Raw genomic sequence first — 21079 nt, forward strand, 5'->3', positions numbered from 1 at the left:
TTTTAAAGAGAGCATCACGGGCAGCACCCCATAATCAATTAAATTAGTATTTATGTTTTGAGAAGTAGTTAGATTAAACGATAAAATGTGTGGGAGGAGACGGGGAGAGTTTGGGGTATATACATTAAATAATATTTGGAAAAGAATTATTGAAGCTATTTGGTAGATATATTGTCTTTCATTTTACCTATTTTTATGTCTTTTTGGAATTTTCCATAATAAAAGTTTTAAGATATATTTCTGGAGTGAGTTGTTGTAAATATTAGCAGGGTAAAGTAGGATAAAACATTAGCCTCATTATCAGGTCATATTTTCCTGAGTTCAGATCAATTCTAATTTTGCTGCCACATGAATTATGGAAAATCTTTCCGTTTTCAAGGCATTTTGGATTTTGGAATTGTAAAGAAAGATCGTAAAACTCCACAATCTATAACAACATAGAAAGTTGTTCAGACTAGTTTCCTCTCATTTTTACAACTAGGTGTCGGAGGGTGGGAGGTGTAGAAGAGGGAAGAATTTTTTGCTTCTTATTTTCTACCTCTTTGTAAGTCTAAAGTTTTCAAGTTTTCATATTAAAAACTTCACATTGAAGAAAATCTGCCCAATTTTATTCAATGTTGAATAATTGCAATGTGCTATATACTCTAAGTATTGGCGGTATTATAAATCATTTGCACAAGGATATGCACTTAACCCATCATACACTTTGATCACAAATTTCTTTACAACACTTAATATATAAAACCGACAGTAGTACATAGTGAATTTTTAAAGGCTCGAGCGTGTGGTTTGTACATCCTTGGCATTTAACCCTACACTGACTTTCACTATAGGGTCCAGATTTCCTTCCAGCTTTAAGCTTTTACAACTAAGTGACTTAAGTAATGAAAAACATTGTATCAGTAAAGGACATTTCATTTATTTAATCGTGGTAAAATAAAGTTTGGCATTCTCACCATTTTTAGGCATATAGTTCAGTAGCAGTAAGTACGTTTACATTGTTGTGCAATCACCACCACCATCCATCTCTAGAACTTCTTTCACCTTGCAAAACTGAAACTCTCATAAGCAATAACTTCCCATTTCCCTCTCCCCTTAGCCCCTGAAAAGCACCATCCTACTTTCTGTGTCCATGAATTTGACTACTCTAAGTAGCTCATGAGTGAATCCTATAGTATTTGTCCTTTTAGGATACTGCCAAAGTCTTGAAGAGACTAATATTGTCATATTAAATCTTGAAGATATTTATGATTAAAGCATAGGATTTTGTTTATGTTGTTTTGGATTTCATTGATTTTGTACCTGGGCATGACTTATTATAATAAAAATATGACATTTTTCACTTAGGTTGCAGGTTATTAGGAAAGCTTTCTTTACTCTCAGTTCTGTTGTTATTAAGGAACTGATAAAGAATGGATTCCTGTGTGAATGCCTGTTTTGAACTGTTATTTACTATTCCATTATTTTACCACATGCTGTATCAAGACAGGCAACGTGATTTATCTAAGAGCTCTTACCTCCGAGTTTTATGTTCCGAGTTACCGCAGGGTGTTTTTAAGCAGTCCATAATCAATAGTAAGTATGGCACTGAACAAGTTAGTCTGATTGTGAAAACTGTCATGACATTCAATCTGTTTCTCACTGTATTTTTATCAGATTATGTATTTAGAGGAAAAATCACCTTATTTAGAGGGAAAATTTTTATGTGTCACTTTTCTGAAGGTTACAGTCTTCTTCCTCCCTTGATGACTCAAGTCCAACAGATTTAATGAAAGATTCTCATGCTATCAACTGCAGGAGAGTAAGTACAATAAGTAATATCCCTGACACAAGTGGGTGAAATTTGTTCCTTCTTAATTATTTTTGAGAAAAGATGCCATCCTATGAAATGAAGTCTTTCCATGTTTTCAAGAGGCAATGTAGAATAGTGGGTGACAGCGAAGTTGCTGGATACGTACTATCTGGGTCCACGCTGTGACTCAAACACTTACTGCTGGGTATCCTCAGTCTTGTCATTTAAACTCTGTGCCTCAATTTCCTCATCTATAAAATTGGGACATGATAGCACCAAACTCTTAGAGTGGTGGGTGAATTAAGTGATTTGACACAAAAACAAACAAAAGCTTAACAGTGCCTGGTACATAATATGTGCTCAATAAATGGTAGCTATGGTATTTAATAGATTCCAATTCAGTGGAACCCATTAAATGAACTCCTTATGGTCTGGGGAAAAAATGTTAATACTATAAGCTACAACTATTACATACTGTTTAATTCAATTTAACAAATACTCGCTATTCAAAATACAATGTGGCATATACGAAATTGACTAAACGTAGCGCTAAATATGAAGAGTCACATACAATATAGTTCTGTTTCCCAGGCAACAAAAAGATCTAAAGTAAGGTCTATAAACAAAGTGGTAGAAAAAAAATAGGAGAAAAGGGAAATTAAATCTGACGAGGGACAAAAAGGAAATTGAAAAAAAAATGTTTTTATACAAATGTCATGAGTCTTTTGGTCTAGTATTTAACTTTTGCTCATACATTTAGCCAGTGTTTATTAGGTACCCATTTTGTGCGTAACAGTAGGCTAGAAGGAGCGAGTTAAGTCATTCCAACGTTATCTCCAAGTAGTGTACATCGTGTAGACATTTTATAGGTCAAGTTCATCAACTTAATAAGACAATAGGTAAATGCTGTATTTCCCCCCACTGAGCATTATTGCATTTATTTAGTGTGCACAATAATGTTTAAGGAACAACACATTGCTTAAGGGTATTTATATAGATGCTAAAATTATAAAAGCAACAAGAAAATTATTAACCTAAACCTCAAGTTAGTGGCTACTTTAGCAGAAGAGAAAAGGGGATGTGCTCAGAGGGCAATTGCCAGGCTAATAAGTTGTCAGTAACATTATATTGGTAAATAATGTATGTTGATGACCTACATGAACTATTGAATTGGTTGGCCTGTAAGTATGTAACAGTACGGTTACTTTTTGGTAAAAGCCTCTAGTTTAATCCATTTCCCACTCCAATGCACTATTTCCCATTGTAGTTTCATGTGAGATATAGTTTTACCATCATTTTTCTTAAAAACAAATAGCTTTTCCTCCTTAATCCAAAACTTGTCCTTATAGTATGTACATTCAGTTACAACAATGTGGACTTTGGAGTCAGGTGGTTGGGTTAGAATAATGGCCGCAACAACTTGGGCAAGCTATTAGCATCTTTAGCCCTTAGATTCCTGACCTCACAACGTTTGAAACATGAAATGAGAGGATGCCTGTGGACTGGCACACGGTCCTCGGTGAGGAGGGCAGTGGTGGCATTGCCAACAGGCCTACATCTGATCAGTGCTAAGAGGTCTTTATTTCATTCAAGTAGGAAACTTACCATTTTTTATTGTCTTTTCAGACACCAAAAAAGGAGTTGATTCCACTAAATCCTTTTGAAAGAGGGAAGCCAGAGGCTACAAGGCAAAACCAGAGTGCTGTTCCTCCCCATAGTCACGAGCCACTCCTCGGTAAGACGTCTTTGGCAACTGCCCGCCATTTTAGTTTTCCAAACACTTTCTTAATCATGATATTTTCAGGCATAGTTTTAAAACTCTTCTCTAGAAATCTCCTAAGATTTTTCCATTCAAAATCCTAAATACAATAATCATACTCTTGACTTCAAGGTGGATGCTACTGAATGCACCTGTCATTGAAAATTCCATTATCAATGGAATTAGTTATGGGTATTGTTAACACACACCATGTAAATAAAACTAAGGTACTTATACTTAGGGAAAAAATTTCCATTTCCAAGAATGAGAACTTTTAAATGTACCAATCATAAAGTGTTTAAGATGTAATTATTCATTTTAACTATGTTTCTGGAGACTCAAACCAAGCAAACTGAAGTGACAGTTTTATACCATCCAAAAATAACATTAACGTACATTTCCAGTAGATCGAAGAGAATCAAGGAACTTGAAAGAAACTGGACTTCAGCTTCACAGAGACCGCGTATTAATCATCCCAAATTCTATCATACTTTGAAAGATTTCTAGAGAACTTTGGCTGATCTGTAGCTGTGTGTTAACCCAAAATTTCTAGAACCTCTTCCTTATCTCTAACTTAAATCTTATTTCTATGGTTTCTTCTTATTTCCTTTTTCAATAAAAAGGTTGGGTATGTCCCCTTTTATAAGATTTTTCAGATTTTTGGAAGAGGACGCTTTTGTGTCAGCCTTCTTTTTCAGATTAAAGACGTGCAGTGTTTTCACAAGACAGATGGAAGTTAAGTTCATTCTTCCAGGCTCTGTGTAGACACATGTATAAACTGGCTCCTAGCTTCCAGCTGTCTGAGAGTCAGAATCTTTTAGTACTGTGATTTTCTATTCAAAAACTCATAGATCACCCCATTTATGTGCATCAAATGAGTTCTGTGCAATTTCTCTGACAGCACAGGGTTATAAAAATAGGTGACCCATTTAAAAATATATCAGCCTTCTGCAATTTAAGATCTATGCTTTGCCCTCAAAATTACATCGCATAGTATTCTAGCCTTGCCATTTTTAGATTGTTATTTTAATTCCAGTTAGTTAACATACAGCGTAATATTAGTTTCAGGTGTACGATATAGTGAGCCATCAATCACGTACAGCACCGACGTTCATCGCAAGTGCCCTCCTTCATCTGTATCATCTCTCTCTCCCATCTGCCCGCCCCCTCCCCTCCGGTGACCATCGGTTTGTTCTCTGTAATGAAGACTCTGTTTCTTGATTTCTCTCTCTCTCTTTTTTTTTTTTTTTTGCTTGCTTTGCCATTTTTAGTGATATTTATCTTTTAACCTCCAAACATACTTACACAAGTCTGTATTTTAATTTGATAGGTGAAGGTGCCCAGCTGGATTTTGATGCCCTGTGTGACAATGATGACACAGCCATGGCTGCCTTCATGAATTACTTTGAAGCAGAGGGGGGCCTGGGAGACCCCGGGGACTTCAGTGACATCCACTGGACACTCTAGCATTTGATTTTTGATTCTTACAAATTAGGAACGTGTTAAAGCATTTCATTGACAAAAAAAAACCCAAAAAACAAAAAACCTGTATAATCTACTGGACTGTATTGATACTGTTTTTATCTTTTATTCCTATTAATAGTCTATCAGTTGTTACAGATGTGCACCTTACTTCCACAGCAGAATGGGGAAATGTGATGTTTCCCTTCACAAAGAATGGCTCAGAGTTTCCTACAGACCCCTTTTCTCAGTGACATGGCTTAAAACCCACTAGTTACTATCTTTTGGTTAAAATTTTTTAACCAAGAATATCATATACATCTGGTTTTGTATTTATTTTCTGATGCAGTTTTTGAGTTTGGGGGATTTAATATATTGACATTTTCCTGTGTCTAAGATTCACTTTTAATGGATTTATAGATTTGTGGAAGTTGGAGCATCTCCATTTCTTGCGTATTTCCTTAATTGAGGATAAGGCTTATACACTTTAAGAAAACTCTGAGCACTTGAACATTTAAAGAGACAGTACAATTGGTAGTCATAATTGCAGTGAAGACTGTATTCAGTAATTGAAAAACTTGGGCAAATGTAAAGCCACAATAGTTACGCTTGGCCAAGCACTTGAGATAGGCTTTAAGTGAGGATTTATTTAAAATTCAGGGGGAAAAAATTTTTTAAGGGACTTTCAACTTGGCTTACAGAAAAGGAAATATCTCGGGCCCTAGATCTTGGTAATTATCCTTTGCATGTAAGAATTATTGCTAATATAACCAGTCAAGATTTTCATTACATATAAAACCAGTTTTTGATACAGAAAATGTGCTTAGCGAAAAATGAGGCCTGGAGGGAAAAACAAGTGCAGGCAGGTTAAATGTCTCGTGTGAAGTCACAGTTAAGCTCATGTTTTTAAAATGCTTAATGTGTATAAATCAGTTTCTTTATGCACATTTGGGAAAGCAATGGTCTCACTGGTTAAATGATTAGTTAGCTGACCCAGGAACTAGTTGTGGCTTTCTAGAGTAGGCAATTACAGTTACTGTTGCTTGTAACCAATTATACAAATGCTAAGTCTAGTTTTGAAACTGAGACAATGAGAAAGAATTTAAAAGCCAATTTTCTAGCTATAATTACAAATTTTGGAGATCATTTTTTTAACTAGTCATTGAGAGGTGGCTTATCCTCAGGATAAGAATATTCAAAATCATGTATGTATACCTATCTTTTTGAAGGTCATACTTTCATAATATCTTATGTTTCATAGTTCTTTCTAGTTTACCAAGTGTGTTTTCATATATTTTCTTTTGTGCCCTACAAATGAGAGTACAACAGGCTAGGAAACTAATGGGGAAGCTGGAGGCTCAGATGTGGGGATCCAATGCAGTTCTCTTCCTCTAGGTGGTGCTACACTTTCCAGCAGCTATGGCTGGGAGCCTTGCACCAAAACAAAGCATTTTTTTGACCTTGCATATTTCTTTAGACTGCCGGTGATAGGTTAGAACTTTTGTCAGACAGGTTAATGGCAAACATACCAACAGGGAATAGTCCAAAAGCACACGTTCCCTTCAGGTGGGACCTCTGCAGTGGCTACATAGGGAAGGATGTATCGGCACGTTGTCCTCCAGACGATACAGTGTTCCCGCAATATTGGAGGGTCAGCACCACTCCCAGTTCTGGGACTTGAGGGACATGCAGGTTTACAATAAGCCAGAGAAACCCTACAAGATGGGGGAGATTGGTTTGCAGCGGGCTAAGCATGCTTGTCCCTGCTTCTTCAGATTTAAAACTATCACATCTGTTCTTTAAGTCCGAGGCCGGACCAATGTAACAGTTGAGGGTCTAAACCACTGCAGGTTGGACTTGGCCTCCAGAGTTGACCTAAGCCAGTGATAGCAAGATGGGTCACTGTGGCTGGATGAACTTGAAAGCAGAGGGGCAAACCCTCCTGATGCAAGAATCTGAGAGGCAGAGTTTCTAGAGGCAGGCCATTGCTGCCATGCACAGAAACAGTTTTTCCTCTTGGCAAGAGGAAAGGTTAGTCCAAGGACCGGTGGGCAGAGAGCCAACTGAAGGCTTTGATCCTTTAAAATAACCTACTTGAGTATTTTTCTGTAGATCTTGTCCCAGACCCAGAATCCAATTCATACAATGTGGGATAACTGTAGCTCTCCCGTGTTTAGCGTTTTCTCCAAAGTGTGTTGCATTTACATTGAATTGCTGTTAGGAGTGACAGATATTCTTACGGCCTACCCTGTATTACTTTTTCTCCTACCCGTTAATTTCCTGCATTTTGATGCAAAGCATCTACACATTGAATGAAATAGAAATATTCTAGTTCTGTCTTTTTTTTTTCCCTAAGTCTAAGAATTACCTACAATAACCTAGTGGAGTGGGGAAGAGCCTAGAATCAGAAAGTGCCCGCTTGGCCTAAGTTTAGCTGTGTGACCTCAAGTAAGCCATTTCAGTACTCTGTATGTGCCTCAGTTTCCTCGTCTGTAACAAGAGGTTTGATCTGTCAGCTGACTTCCAGTTCTGGTTCTGTGATTCTAATCCACGGGACTTGAGCAGGAGGGTCAGACGCCCATACGGGCTCTGTGTTGGCAGGTCTGACGGCTGCAAGCCACGCGTGGCTATGGAGCACTTGGAATGCAGCTCATGCAGATTGAGATAGACGGTAAATGTAAAATGCATACCAGAGTTCACACATTTAATATAAAAAGGGAGCACAGATATCACATTAACAGTTTTATAATGGAGCCCCTGGCTGGCTCAGTCAGTAGAGCACGCGACTCTTTGATCTCAGGGTCGTGAATCCAAGCCCCATATTGGGCGTAGAACTTACTTAAAAATAAAAATGTACAAATAAATATAAAAACTATCTTTTAAAAAACAATTTTATATTGATCATGTATTCAAGTATTTTGGATATACTGAATTATATAAAACATTCGCATTTTACTTTTTACTTTTTTAATGTGGCTACAAGAAAAGTTTAAATTACGCATGTGGCATATATTATATTTCTATTGGACCGTGCTGCTCTAAAACATTTTATGAAGGGGATATTATTGAAGTAGACCAAAGGTTATACCATAACTATGATATTTACGTCTAAATGCTATGGTTTAAGGAACAATTGTTTATTGATCCTTGACTTAGTATAATCAAATAACTGTGAACCTCTGTCCTTGCGCCAAAATTTAAAACTGTTTGAAACTAGTAAGCCTGGAAATGTGATCAGTCATTTCATTACATGATGATAGCTTGAAATCAAATAAAACTTGGGGGATATGTTGACACCCTATTGCAGTCACTAAATCTGGAAATCCATTGAGAAATAGACAGGAAAATAGACAATAGAGGCTTTGGGTAAATAAAGGGGATTAAGGTATTTCATTACAGTGTCATAGTGGGAAAAGACTATATTAGCCCAATTCTTTGAGGAACTTTTTTTTTTTAAATGATTTTTTATTATGTTAGTCACCATACAGTACATCCCCGGTTTCCGACGTAAAGCTCGATGATTCATTAGTTGTGTATAACACCCAGTGCACCATGCAATACGTGCCCTTGTTACTACCCATCACCGGTCTATCCCATTCCCCCACCCCCTCCCCTCTGAAGCCCTCAGTTTGTTTCTCATAGTCCATAGTCTCTCATGCTTCATTCCCCCTTCTGATTACCCCCCTTTTCTTTATCCCTTTCTTCCCCTACCGATCATCCTAGTTCTTATGTTCCATAGATGAGAGAAATCATATGATAGTTGTCTTTCTCTGCTTGACTTATTTCACTTAGCATTATCTCCTCCAGTGCCGTCCATGTTGTAGCAAATGTTGAGAACTCGTTCTTTCTGATGGCTGAGTAATATTCCATTGTATATATGGACCACAACTTCTTAATCCAGTCATCTGTTGCAGGGCATCTCGGCTCCTTGCACGATTTAACTATTGTGGACAATGCTGCTATGAACATTGGGGTGCGTATGGCCCTTCTCTTTACTACGTCTGTATCTTTGGGGTAAACACCCACTAGTGCAATGGCTGGATCATAGGGTAGGTCAATTTTTAACTTTTTAAGGGACCTCCACACTGTTTTCCAGAGTGGCTGTACCAACTTGCATTCCCACCAACAATGTAGGAGGGATCCCCTTTCTCCACATCCTCTCCAACAATTGTTGTTTCTTGCCTTGTCTATTTTTGCCATTCTAACTGGCGTAAGGTGGTATCTCAGTGTGGTTTTGATTTGAATTTCCTTGATGGCTAATGATTTTGAACATTTTTTCATGTGTCTGTTAGCCCTTTGAGGAACTTCTGAAGCCTCTGGGCACAGTAAATGAAAGAACCACTACCTAGGTACAGGACCATGTTTAGTAGTTCATTTCAGTCCCGGCTCTAAAGAAGCACCCACCACTCAGTGGGTCGTTGTTGGGCTCTGGAACTGGAAATTGAGATTTGCCAAGCACAGTTATGAGAAGAGCAAGGAAAAGATCGGACATGATCAGAAGCCATCAAGGAAAACTGCTAAGTGGCCACTAGGTGTCACTTTTCCATTTCTAGAGCGCTTTGTTTTCATTGCTTTTTCCAAATTCCACGGGGCCTAAGGGAGGCATTTATGACTTGTATTTAGATTAGGTCTGCCTCTCCGGTGTGGGTTATTTTATGAGAAATGCTTTTTAAGAGAAGTCTGGGAAGATGTTTCCCATATAATATAAGAACTTTGGTCTAAGATGCTTTCCAGATGTGGCTCCAGTAAAAGGTGACCATAGAAAGAAAACTTGTCTAACCTGGAATATGCTTTCTGAACTTGCTTGAGAGTATATGGTATGTGTGTGTCACTGCTCTCACATTCCTGGGCTTAGCTTTGTTTTTTATACAATTTTTAGCTCTTTTCTGTTTACTTGCTCTTGTCCGTATATTGGTATTTTTAAATTTTTGTGGTAAGTAAAGAGTGAAATTAAACTATATTTTATAATAATTACTAGTTTGAAGCTTTTTTTTAACTTAATATGTTAAACCTCTTCCAAAAAATATCTCCTTAACTGCTTCCTAAAGTGGAAACACAGACCAGAAGACCCAGTCTTCTCAAACCACTGGGCAGAGAGGTGTATCGAACTACATTACTCTGTATATATTTGTGTTCATGAGGGTACGCTAACTGCTGTACCCATCTCCCTGTCCGTAATGGCGCTCAGAACTTCCCAGTACATGTTGCTCTTCCACCTGGCCATCTCAGTGGAGAGAGCATCTCTGTTTCCTACCAGTTCACACAAAAATGTCCATTGTTTGGGCCTTTGGATCAACTTAGTTCACATAGGTTTTCCTGAGATCACCAGGCTGTGATATACGGATTGGTCGGGTTTTGATTACATGCCCAAACCTGTATTTTAAAGGCATCCTTGAAAGGGAAATGATGTCAGAAATAGCCAGCTGCTTGACGTTCTAGGGCCAGTGGAAAGAATGTGGACATGTGTGGAAAGGACAATGGAAAACGTGTCATTTATGATTGATGATTTCGGAGGATCGTGGGTTTAGCTCTATGAACCTTGAGTCTTGTTTTTGGTTGTTTGGGTGGGGGGAGGGCGGTGAGAGCGTAGTCAGTAGCAGCAGGTTGTGTCCTGTGTTTTTGACACCGATCACCTTTTGTTTAATACCCAGCCCCTAGCTGCTCTGGAGGACTCTGTCTATGGCTTCGGTGTGTGTCTAGAGACTCCATAAAGAGCTGTCTTAAGTTCTTGTCCAGCTGTGTGTCTCTGGCGTAGGACGTATTTTCTTAGGCAGTCCTAGTTCTTAAGCTCACATTTAGGGAGTATTTTCCACATGTATTCCTGTCCACGAGGAAATCAGTCTCATTTTACCTTGCGAGTAAATACGTCACGTTTTTTTGTGATAATTTTTTTCTTCAAAAGACAACACTAAAATGAGAAGCCTAGATTATGGAGATTTATCATTTAATAGAATTCTTGAAAAATCTCCTTCCGTCTAGCTCAAAATGGTGATATAGGAAGACCCCGAACCTACCTCCTGTCACGGACAGACCAAATCTACAGCTGGGGGAGGAGGCCGTGAAGCAGGCCTCTCAGAGTCCTCGACGCCACTGCATTCTGCCCCATCCTGCCAGGATCATGGTCTGCATTTGTCTAGGAGGGATGCTGCTGCGGGCTGGGCTTGGGCTGCTTGCCCTGGCTGTGCTCTGCCTGCTGTGGATTCCTGGGGCCAGCCTGCAGCCTGTGAGCCTGTGAGCCTGTCTGCATCCCTACCCTAGAACATGACAAAACTGCCCGGCCATTTGGCCACAGTACCCAGACCAATGCCATCCTAGCCACTAAGCAGTTCGCAGGTCTGCTGGGCACCGCCAGGAGCCCACATCTGCTCTTTCCCTGTGCCATGTACACATTCATCAGCACCATTACTTCCAGCAAGAGCACGTTAAGTTCTGCAAGTCTCTGTTCAGGTAGGCCCAGAGGGCTGCAAGCCCATCTGCATCAGACTCTGGGGTCTGAGAGCCAAGCCTACGAGGAGCTGCCGTTTAGGACTGGGGCACGTGCATCTTTCATAAGGCCACCATCACTGTGGACAGAGTGAATTTCCTAGGGATCCTAGTAACGGAAACTGTAGAGGGGCAAGCAGTGAATGCTGCAAATTAAACTTATTTGGGCTACACAGAGGACCTAGCTCCAAAACAATTATAACTATGTCATTCAGGGAGGCTAAAGGTAAGAGGTCAAGAGCAAATGCCATGGTGTGACTGCAGTAGTTGAGGTGAAGGAGATTCTGAGGGCTTCTCTAATAAACATTCCAAGCACACCATTAACCTTTGCACCAATTCTGGCTGCCTGTGTCCTCGTTCATATTAATGAGTAGCATATCATTATGGGGTATGAAGGTGAGTGATGTTCCAGATTAGCCTTAGTGGAAAGTAATATTGCTGAGAAATGGAAGGATCAACTTTGTAAAAAAGTTAAGCCCTGGGATAGGAAGCTCTGTCATCTTAGAGTAAAAGTGATTCTAGCCATAGTAATTCCACTCAGAGTCAGACATCTGGCAGGAACTCTAACCCCCTAAAAGCACACAGCTAAACCCTGAAATGCAAGAACAGCAGCGAACTTCATATGAAGACTTGCATTGCTGGACTAACAGGAAAATTGCACTGGTGAACATGATAATCTGTTATTTACCACGTAAATGGGTATTACCTCTGCTTTTCTCTTTTCTCCTTCCCTTTTTTGTAGTCGGAGTTTGGATCCTTAAATACATATTCAACTTAACAACAAAAAAACACAATTTATAACTAAATAATGAAGTTAAAGACAAGGGGAGAATCTTAAAAGCAGTGAGGAAAACAACTTGTTACATACGAGGGAACCCCCATAGGATTATCACCAGATTTTTGAGCCGAAACTTTTCAGGCCAGAAGGGAGTGGCACCACATATTCAAAATGCTGAAAGGAAAATAATTTCTGCCAACCAAGAATACTCTATCCAGGAAGCCTATCATTCAGAATAGAAGGAGAGATCAACAGTCTCCCAAACAAAAGTTGAAGAAATTCATCACACCAGGCTTATAACAAATGTTCAAGGGAACTCTTTGAGTGGAAAGGAAAGACCATAAGCAGGTGTAAGAAAAGGGAAAGCACGAAAGCAGTGAAATTAATATCTATAAAAATCAGGGGCGCCTGGGTGGTGCAGTCGTTAAGTGTCTGCCGTTGGCTCAGGGCGTGATCCTGGCGTTCTGGGATCGAGCCCCACATCAGGCTCCTCCGCTGGGAGCCTGCTTCTTCCTCTACCACTCCCCCTGCTTGTGTTCCCTCTCTCACTGTCTGTCTATGTCAAATTAATAAATAAAATCATAAAAAATATATAAAAATCAGTCCAGGGATTCACAAAATAGAAGGATGTAAAGTATGACATCTATATGAAATGTGGGTGGGGGGTAGTAAAAATTTAGTTTTTATTTTTATTTTATTCAAGAGAGAGCATGTGCGAGTGTGGGGGAGGAGCAGAGAGGGAAGCAGAGAGAAAGGGAAAGAATCTTAGGCAAACTCCACACTGAGCTCAGACCTCAATCTCATGACACTGAGATCATGACCTGAGCTAAAACCAAGAGTCAGTTGTTCAACTGACTGAGCCATGCAGGTGTCCCAAAATGTAGTGCTTTTAGAATGGATTCAAACTTAAACCACCATCAACTTATTATAGACTGTTAGATGCATAAGATGTTATGTATAAACCTAATGCTAACCACAAATAAAAAACTAGTAATAGACATGCAAAAAATAAGGAGAAAGAAATCCAAGAGTATCACTAAAGAAAGCCAGCAAACCACAAAAGAAGAGAGCAAGAGAAGAACAGAGAACTACAAAAACAACCATAAAGCAAGTAACAAAATGGCAATAAGTACATACCTATAGTAATTCTTTTGAATGTAAATGGACTGAACACTGTAATCAAAAGACAGGGTGATGGGTTGGATGAAAAAGCAAGATCCATCTATATGTTGCCTACAAGAGACTCATTTCAGACCTAAAGACACCTGCAGATTAAAAGTAAAGGGATAGAGAAGCATCTATCATGCAAAGCTTGATACTTTGCTGGACAAAATAGACTTTAAAACAAAGACTGTAACATGTGACAAAGAAGGACATAACATCACAACAAAGGAAACAGTCCAATAAGTAGATATAACAATTGTAAATATTTATGCCCCCAACATGGGAGCATCTAAATACATAAAGAGGCTAATAACAAAGTTAAGGGAAGCAACTGATACTAATACAATGAATAGTAGAGGACTTACCCCATTTACATCAATGGATAGATCATCCAAACAGAAAATCAACAAGGAAACAGTAGCTTTGAATGACACATTTGGCCAGATACAACTAACTAATATATTCAGAACATTCCAGAATACACAATCTTTTCGAGTGAAGATGGAACTGTTCCCAGAATAGATCACATGTTAGGCCACAGAACAAGTCACAACAAATCCAAAAAGACTGAAGTTATATCATGCATCTTTTCCAACCTACAATGCTATGAAACTAGAAATTAACAACAAGAAAAAATCTGGAAAGAACACAAATACATGGAGGTTAAATAACATGTTACTGACAATGAATGGGTCAACCAAGAAATCAAAGAGGAAATGAAAAAATATATGGAGACAAATGAAAACACAAGGATCCAGAATCTTTGGGATGCAGCAAAAGTTGTTCTAAGAGGGAAGTTTATAGCAATACAGGCCTACCTCAAGAAGTAAGAAGAATCTCAAACAATCTAACCTTACACCTAAAGGAGCTAGAAAAGGAAAAACAAACAAAACCCAAAACCAGTAGGAGGAAGGAAATAATAAACAGTAGAGCAGAAATAAACAAAATAGAAACAAACAAAAAGAACAGATCAATTATAACCAGGAGCTGGATCTTTGAAAAGATCCAAATTGATAAACCTTTATCCAGATGAGAGATTCTAATAAACAAAATCAGAAATGAAAAAAAAAAATAGCACCACAGAGATACAACAGATGAGAGTATTATAAAAATTATATGTCAAAAAATTGAATAACCTAGAAGAAATGGATAAATCCCTAGAAACATAACCTCATAAAACCAAACCAGGAAGAAATAGAAAACTTGGACAGACCAATTGCCAGCAATGAAATTGAATCAGTAATCAAAATATTCCCAACAAACGGGGTGCCTGGGTGGCTCAGTTGGTTAAATGGCTACCTTCAGCTCAGGTCATGATCCCAGGGTCCTGGGGAGCCCTGCTCTGTGGGGAGCCTGCTTCTCCTTCTCCCCTACTTATGCTCTCTAGTGCTCTCTCTGTCTCTCAAATAAATAAAAGAAATCTATTAAAAGAAATTCCCAACAAACGAAAGTTCAGGACCAGATGGCTTGACAGGTGAATTCTACCAAATATTTAAAAGAGGAATTAATACCTATTCTCCTTAAACTATTCCAAAAAATAGAGGAAGGAAAACCTCCAAATTCATTTTATGAGGCCAGCATTACCCTGATACCAAAACCAGAAAAAGACACTACCCCCCCCAAAAAAAGTGAACTATAGACCAATATCTCTGATGAACAGATGTAAAACTCTTCAATAAAATGTTAGCAAACTAAATCCAATAATACATTTTAGAAAAAAATCATTCACCACAGTAGAGTGAGATTTGTTCCTGGAATGCAGGTGTGGTTCAATATTTGCAAATCAATCAACGTGATACATCACATCAACAAGCGAAAGGATAAAAACCATATGATCATTTCAATAGATGCAGAAAAAGCATTTGACAAAGTACAACATCCATTCATGATAAAAACCCTCAACAAAGTAGGTTTAGAGGGAACATACCTCAACTTAATAAAGGCCATATGTGAAAAACCCCTAGCTAACATAATAGTGAAAAGCTGAGAACATTTTCCCTAAGAATGGGAACGAGACAAGGATGTCCACTCTCACCCCTTTATTTCAACATAGTACTGGAAGTCCTAGCCACAGCAAGCACACAAGAGAAAGGATAAAAGGTATCCGAGTTGGTAAGAAAGAAGTAAAACTGTCACTATTTGCAGATGACATGATACTATATTTAGAAAACCCTGAAAACTCTCAAGAAACTAGGATAAATGAATTAAATAAAGTCACAGGATATAAAAATCAATATACAGAACTCTGTTGCATCTCTATACACTAATAATGAAGTAGGAGAAAGAGAAAGAAAAACAATCCCATTTACAGTTGCACCAAAAATAAAATACCTAGAAATAAACCTAACCAAGAAGGAGAAACACCTGTGCTCTGAAAGCTATAAAATACTGATGAATGAAATGAAAGATGACATAAACGAATGGAAAGATATTCTGTGCTCATAGATCAGGAGAACAAATATTGTTAAAATGTCCGTACTACTGAAAGTAATGTACAGATTTAATGCAATCCCTATCAGAATTCCAATAGCACTTTTTACAGAAACAGAAGAAGCAATCTAAGAAGCAATCCTAAGATTTGTAAGGAACCACAGAAGACCCCAAATAGCCAAAGCAATCTTGAGTAAGAAGAGCAAAGCTGGAGGCATCATGCTTTGCAATTTCAAACTGTATTACCAAGCTACAGTAACCAGATAGTAAGGTATTGGCATAAAAACAGACACATAGATCAGCAGAATAGAGGGCCCGCTCATAAATCCATGAATATGTGGTTGATTAAATCACAACAAAGGAGCCAAGAGTATACAATGGGAAAGGACAGTTTCTTCAATGAGTAGTATTGGAAAAGCTGGACAGCCACATGCAAAAAATGAAATTGGACCATACCTTACACTACTCACAAATACCAATCTGAAATAGATTACAAATTTGAATCTAATAAACCTCACTCTGAAAAGCTTCTGCACAGCAAGGAAACCATCAACAAAACCTATTAAATGGGAGAAAAATATTTGCAAATTATATATCTGATGAGGGATTAACATCCAAGATACATGAAGAACACAAACAACTTAATGACAAGCAACAACAACAACAACACCACAAACAATCCAATTAAAAATCAGGCAGAGTATCTGAATAGACATCTTCCCAAAGATGACATACAGGTGGCCAACACATACATGGAAATGTGCTCATCATCACTCATCATCAGGGAAATGCAAATCAAAACCACGGCGAGATACCACCTCACACCAGTCAGAATGGCAAATATCAAAAAGAAGAAATAGCAAGTGTGAGGATGTGGAGAAAAGGGAACTTTTGTGCACTGTTGGTCAGAATGTAAATTCGTACAGCCACTGTGGCAAACAGCATGGAGGTGCCTCAGAAAATTAATAGATCCAGTAATTCCACTGCTGGGTATTTACCCAACAAAAATGAAAAATGAAAACACAATTGAAAAAGATATATGCACCCCTATGGTGCTGTGGAAGCAAATTGGGTGTCCATCCATAGACGAATGGATAAAGAAGATGTGGTATTTATAGTCACTGGAATATTATCCAGCTGTGACAATGAAATTTTGCCATTCATGACAACATGGATGGACCTAGAGGGCATGATGTTAAGTGAAATAAGTCAGAGAAGACAAATACTGTATGGTTTCACTTATATGTGGAATTTATTTATTTTTTTTAAGCTCTACTTATTTTTTTGAGGGAGAGAGAATATGAGTGGTGGGAGGGGCATAGGGAGAGGAAGAGAGTCTTAAGCAGACTCCTTGCTGAGCATGGAGCCTGGCACAGGACTCGGTCACACTACCCTGAGATCATGATCTGAGCCAAAATCAAGAGTCGGTGGCTCAACCAACTGAGTCACCCAGGTGCCCCCTACATGTGGAATTTAAAAAACAGAACAAAACAGACTCACAAATACAGAGAAGAAACTGGTGGTTGTCAAAGCGGAAGGGGATTAGGGATGAGTGAGACGAGTGAAGGGAATAAAGAGGTACAAATTTCCAGTTATAAATAAGTCGCAAGGATAAAAAGTAGAGCACGGGAAATATCGATATTATTATGATAACTTTATATGACAAATCACAACTGTACTTGTCATGGTGAGCAATGCATAATGTATAAAACTATCAAATCACCATGCTGTACACCTGACACCACTATTGTATGTCAACTATAGTTCAATAAAAAATTAAGAACTGAAAATAGAACGTATGATCAACGATTCGCTTCTGAGTATTAACAGAAGAAAATGAAAACACTAACTGGTTAGGATATCTGTGCCCTGAGGCTCGCTGCAGCACTGTTTACAATAGCCAAGACGTGGACACAACCACTTAGGATGAATGGATAGAGAAAATGTGTTATATGTGTATACACACACACACACACACACACACACACACGTGATTATTCAATCAGAAAGAGAAGGAAATCTTGCCATTTGTGGCAACATGGATGTATCTTGAGGGCATTATGCTAAGTGAAATCAGAGAAAGACAAATACCGGATGACCTCACTGGTAAGTAGAATCAAACAAAAACACAACAAAAATCAAGCTCAGAGCACAGACTGGTGGTTGCCGGAGGCAGGCTTGGGGAGTGGGTGAAATGATACAGGTGGTCAGAATGTACAAACTTGCGGTTATGAACTAAATGCACCCTGGGGATACACTGTGCAGCATGGTGACTGTAGTTAATATCACCGTACTGTATATTTCAAAGTTGCTGAGAGTAGATCTTTAAAGTTCTCATTATAAGAGAAAAAAATTGTGGCTATGCATGGTGATGAATGTTAACCATATTGATTGTTGTGATCATTTCACAATATAGGAATATAGCAAATCATTATAGTTTACACCTGAAATTAATATAATGTTAAGTCAGTCGTCTCAATGAAAAATTTTTATTTTATACTTGGTTGAGAGAGCAATAACCAAAAAGGTTATTTCTGGCTCTTTCATCTACCAGAAAGGACATCTACACCAATAGCACAACCTTAGCTGATTGTTAGAATTGTTTGGAAGCCCATAGTTCTCTATTTGAATTAACAAAGTCAAGAAAATGTTATGGTGCCTGAAATAGTCATTCCTGGGAGGGAAAATAGACACATATTATTAGGTTATATGTAAAATAATCAAATTAATATTATTCACAGTAGAACACTATTCTAATTCTTTGTGTAACATTAGCCTATTTTAATTATTTTTTTCTGATTATGAAATAACTATCTTCAGTGTTGAAAATTCAGGAATATAGGAAAGTGCTAAGAAAATAAAAATCACTTATAATTTCACCATCTAGTGAAAAAGCACAATTAACACTTTGGTAATCTGTTTATTTTTTCTTCTAGGCCTTGAAAGTCTGGTAATTTCTTTTAAGTTATAAAATTGTACAAATAGGATTCTATTATTCCTATATTTTTGTATGAAATTAACATGTATATTGGTTAAAAGTCATTTAGCTTTTATTTATTTATTTATTTATTTATTTATTTATTTATTTATTTTTAAAGATTTTATTTTATTTATTCGACAGAGATAGAGACAGCCAGCGAGAGAGGGAACACAAGCAGGGGGAGTGGGAGAGGAAGAAGCAGGCTCATAGCGGAAGAGCCCGATGTGGGGCTCGATCCCATAACACCGGGATCACGCCCTGAGCCGAAGGCAGACGCTTAACCGCTGTGCCACCCAGGCGCCCCTCAAAAGTCATTTAGCTTTTAAAAGCATAAAATTACCAAAAAAAAAAAGTCTCTTATACTAATTCTTGTTAGCTAACTCTTAAAAATGAATTAAAAAAAGAATTACTTTTTTTTTTTTTTAAGACTATTCATTTGAGAGAGAGAGAGAGCATGCACAAGGGGAGGGGCAGAGGGAGAGAGAGAAGCAGACTCCCCACTGAGCAGGGAGCCTGACATGGGGCTCGGGGCTCGATCCCAGGAACCTGAGATCATGACCTGAGCTGAGGGCAGACCCTTAATCATCTGAGCCATCCAGGCGCCCCTAACTTGTAATTCTTGTCCAGAGCAACCATTTATAACTTTCATTTAACCTATTATAGTACTGGTCTCTCTCAATATGTTTTGATTGCCACTTCTTGATTTGCACAGAATGGGTGTATAACAGGGAGCCCACATAACAGGGAGCCCACAATTTAAATAGTCTCCTAATTATGGAACATATAGAGTATTTGGAAAGTGTTACTATTATGGGTAATATGTCAGTTAACATCCTTCAACAAATGCTTGATTTTGTTTGCCTCTATACTCAGAAAAACTTCTCCACCCCAAGATCAGGTAAATATACACCTACATTTCCTTCTAGGTGTCATGTGTTTTCATAATTTTATAGTAAAGTCTTTGACCTAGCTGAAGTTTAGTCTGTAATGAAATACAAGTCTAATTTTTCTTTCTCAAATATTAGCCACTTGCTCCAGAAACATTCAGTGACTAGTCCTTCCTTTTACCACCACTGATCTGCAATGTTACCTTTACCAACTGTTACGTTCTTACATATTCTGGGACCTGTTTGGAAAGGAGGGGGGTTGGGGTAGTGGCGCTGTAGGTGTGGGGAGGGGTTTCTCACCCATTAATCTGGCTGTCCTCTCACCAGTATCAAACTGCTTAAATTGATTAAATAATGGAGTTTGATATGGATCTTTCCATTATTTGATGGTGTATTACTGTTTCTTCTGAAGGGTTTCAGAACATGCCACCCCAAAATATGTCCCCTTGGCACATGGATTATTTTGAGCTGAAGGCACTCGAGAAACAGCAAGTATAGAAAGGGCTCTCTGCACACCCCCTTTCTACCTAAAAGCAGGACACAAAATTTCCCCATGAGAAAGGTACCCTTCCTGTATAAGAAAAAGAAGAATATTCTTATCAGCAGAGACTGGGAGTCGATAGTGAAATGGACTTCCTCAAGCAAACCTATAAAAATAACCCTGATTTTCCATTAGTTTCCCCATATATTTCCCAGTCCCTATTCCACAGTTTATTGGCCCTAACCCAATTCATCATAGCTTATCACATTTCCACAATTTACGGTTGTTTGTGTAAAAAGGTATGTAGCTTTGGGGGCCTAAAGCCTTCTTTAATTCTTCATTGTCCTTCCAAAGATTCCCATCTACACATAAAAATATTAAATTTGTATGCCTTTCTCCTGCTAATCTGTCTTACATCAGTTTAACTCTTAGGCCCAGTCATGGGACTTGGATAAAAGGATGTTTTACTTTCCCTACACTTTTTTTTCCTGGAAGTTTTTAAAATAGAAATTTTCTATATATTTACTTATAAAATATTTTTAAGATGGTGAAAATAGAGGAAATGTTAAAGTCAGAAAAAAAATATGCAGTTTTTATTTTATCGGGCTGCATATCAATCACTTAAATCAATTAATTCCATTTCAGGAATGGTGTTGATGGGTTTAGCATTCTTCTAGATTTCCATTATATATAGAATTCATTGATATAGAATTAATTTATTCTTGGAATGACTATCAATACTACAGTCTCTATTCTCTTGAGTTGTTGTTGTTCCAAGAGAGTAACATCTAACCTTTATTAAATTCTTAGTATGGCAGGCACGTTCCTAAGCCTTGTACATGTCTTAATTCAAGCTGCCTAACA

At 38.1% G+C, this 21079-nt stretch overlaps 1 protein-coding gene and 1 pseudogene across 3 annotated transcripts in view; both read left to right on the forward strand.

The window, feature by feature from the left end:
• Positions 1-8308, forward strand: part of ARNTL2 (aryl hydrocarbon receptor nuclear translocator like 2) — a 113319-nt gene extending 105011 nt beyond the window's left edge. For 2 of the 3 annotated variants that reach the window (XM_040642273.1, XM_040642274.1), the window contains 3 exons: positions 1723-1801; positions 3419-3527; positions 4882-8308. In XM_040642273.1, the coding sequence (XP_040498207.1) occupies positions 1723-1801; positions 3419-3527; positions 4882-5018 (325 nt within the window). In that variant the 3' untranslated portion in view covers positions 5019-8308. The remainder of the gene's footprint in view (positions 1-1722; positions 1802-3418; positions 3528-4881) is intronic. The other variant, XR_005837887.1, reaches the window with a different exon arrangement.
• Positions 8309-11082: 2774 nt separating this feature from the next.
• LOC103665278 lies at positions 11083-12084 on the forward strand (annotated as a pseudogene).
• Positions 12085-21079: the final 8995 nt, after the last annotated feature.

Source organism: Ursus maritimus, unplaced genomic scaffold (genome assembly GCF_017311325.1).
Source record: "Ursus maritimus isolate PB19 unplaced genomic scaffold, ASM1731132v1 scaffold_26, whole genome shotgun sequence".
In the NCBI taxonomy this organism is placed as follows: Eukaryota; Metazoa; Chordata; class Mammalia; order Carnivora; family Ursidae; genus Ursus; species Ursus maritimus.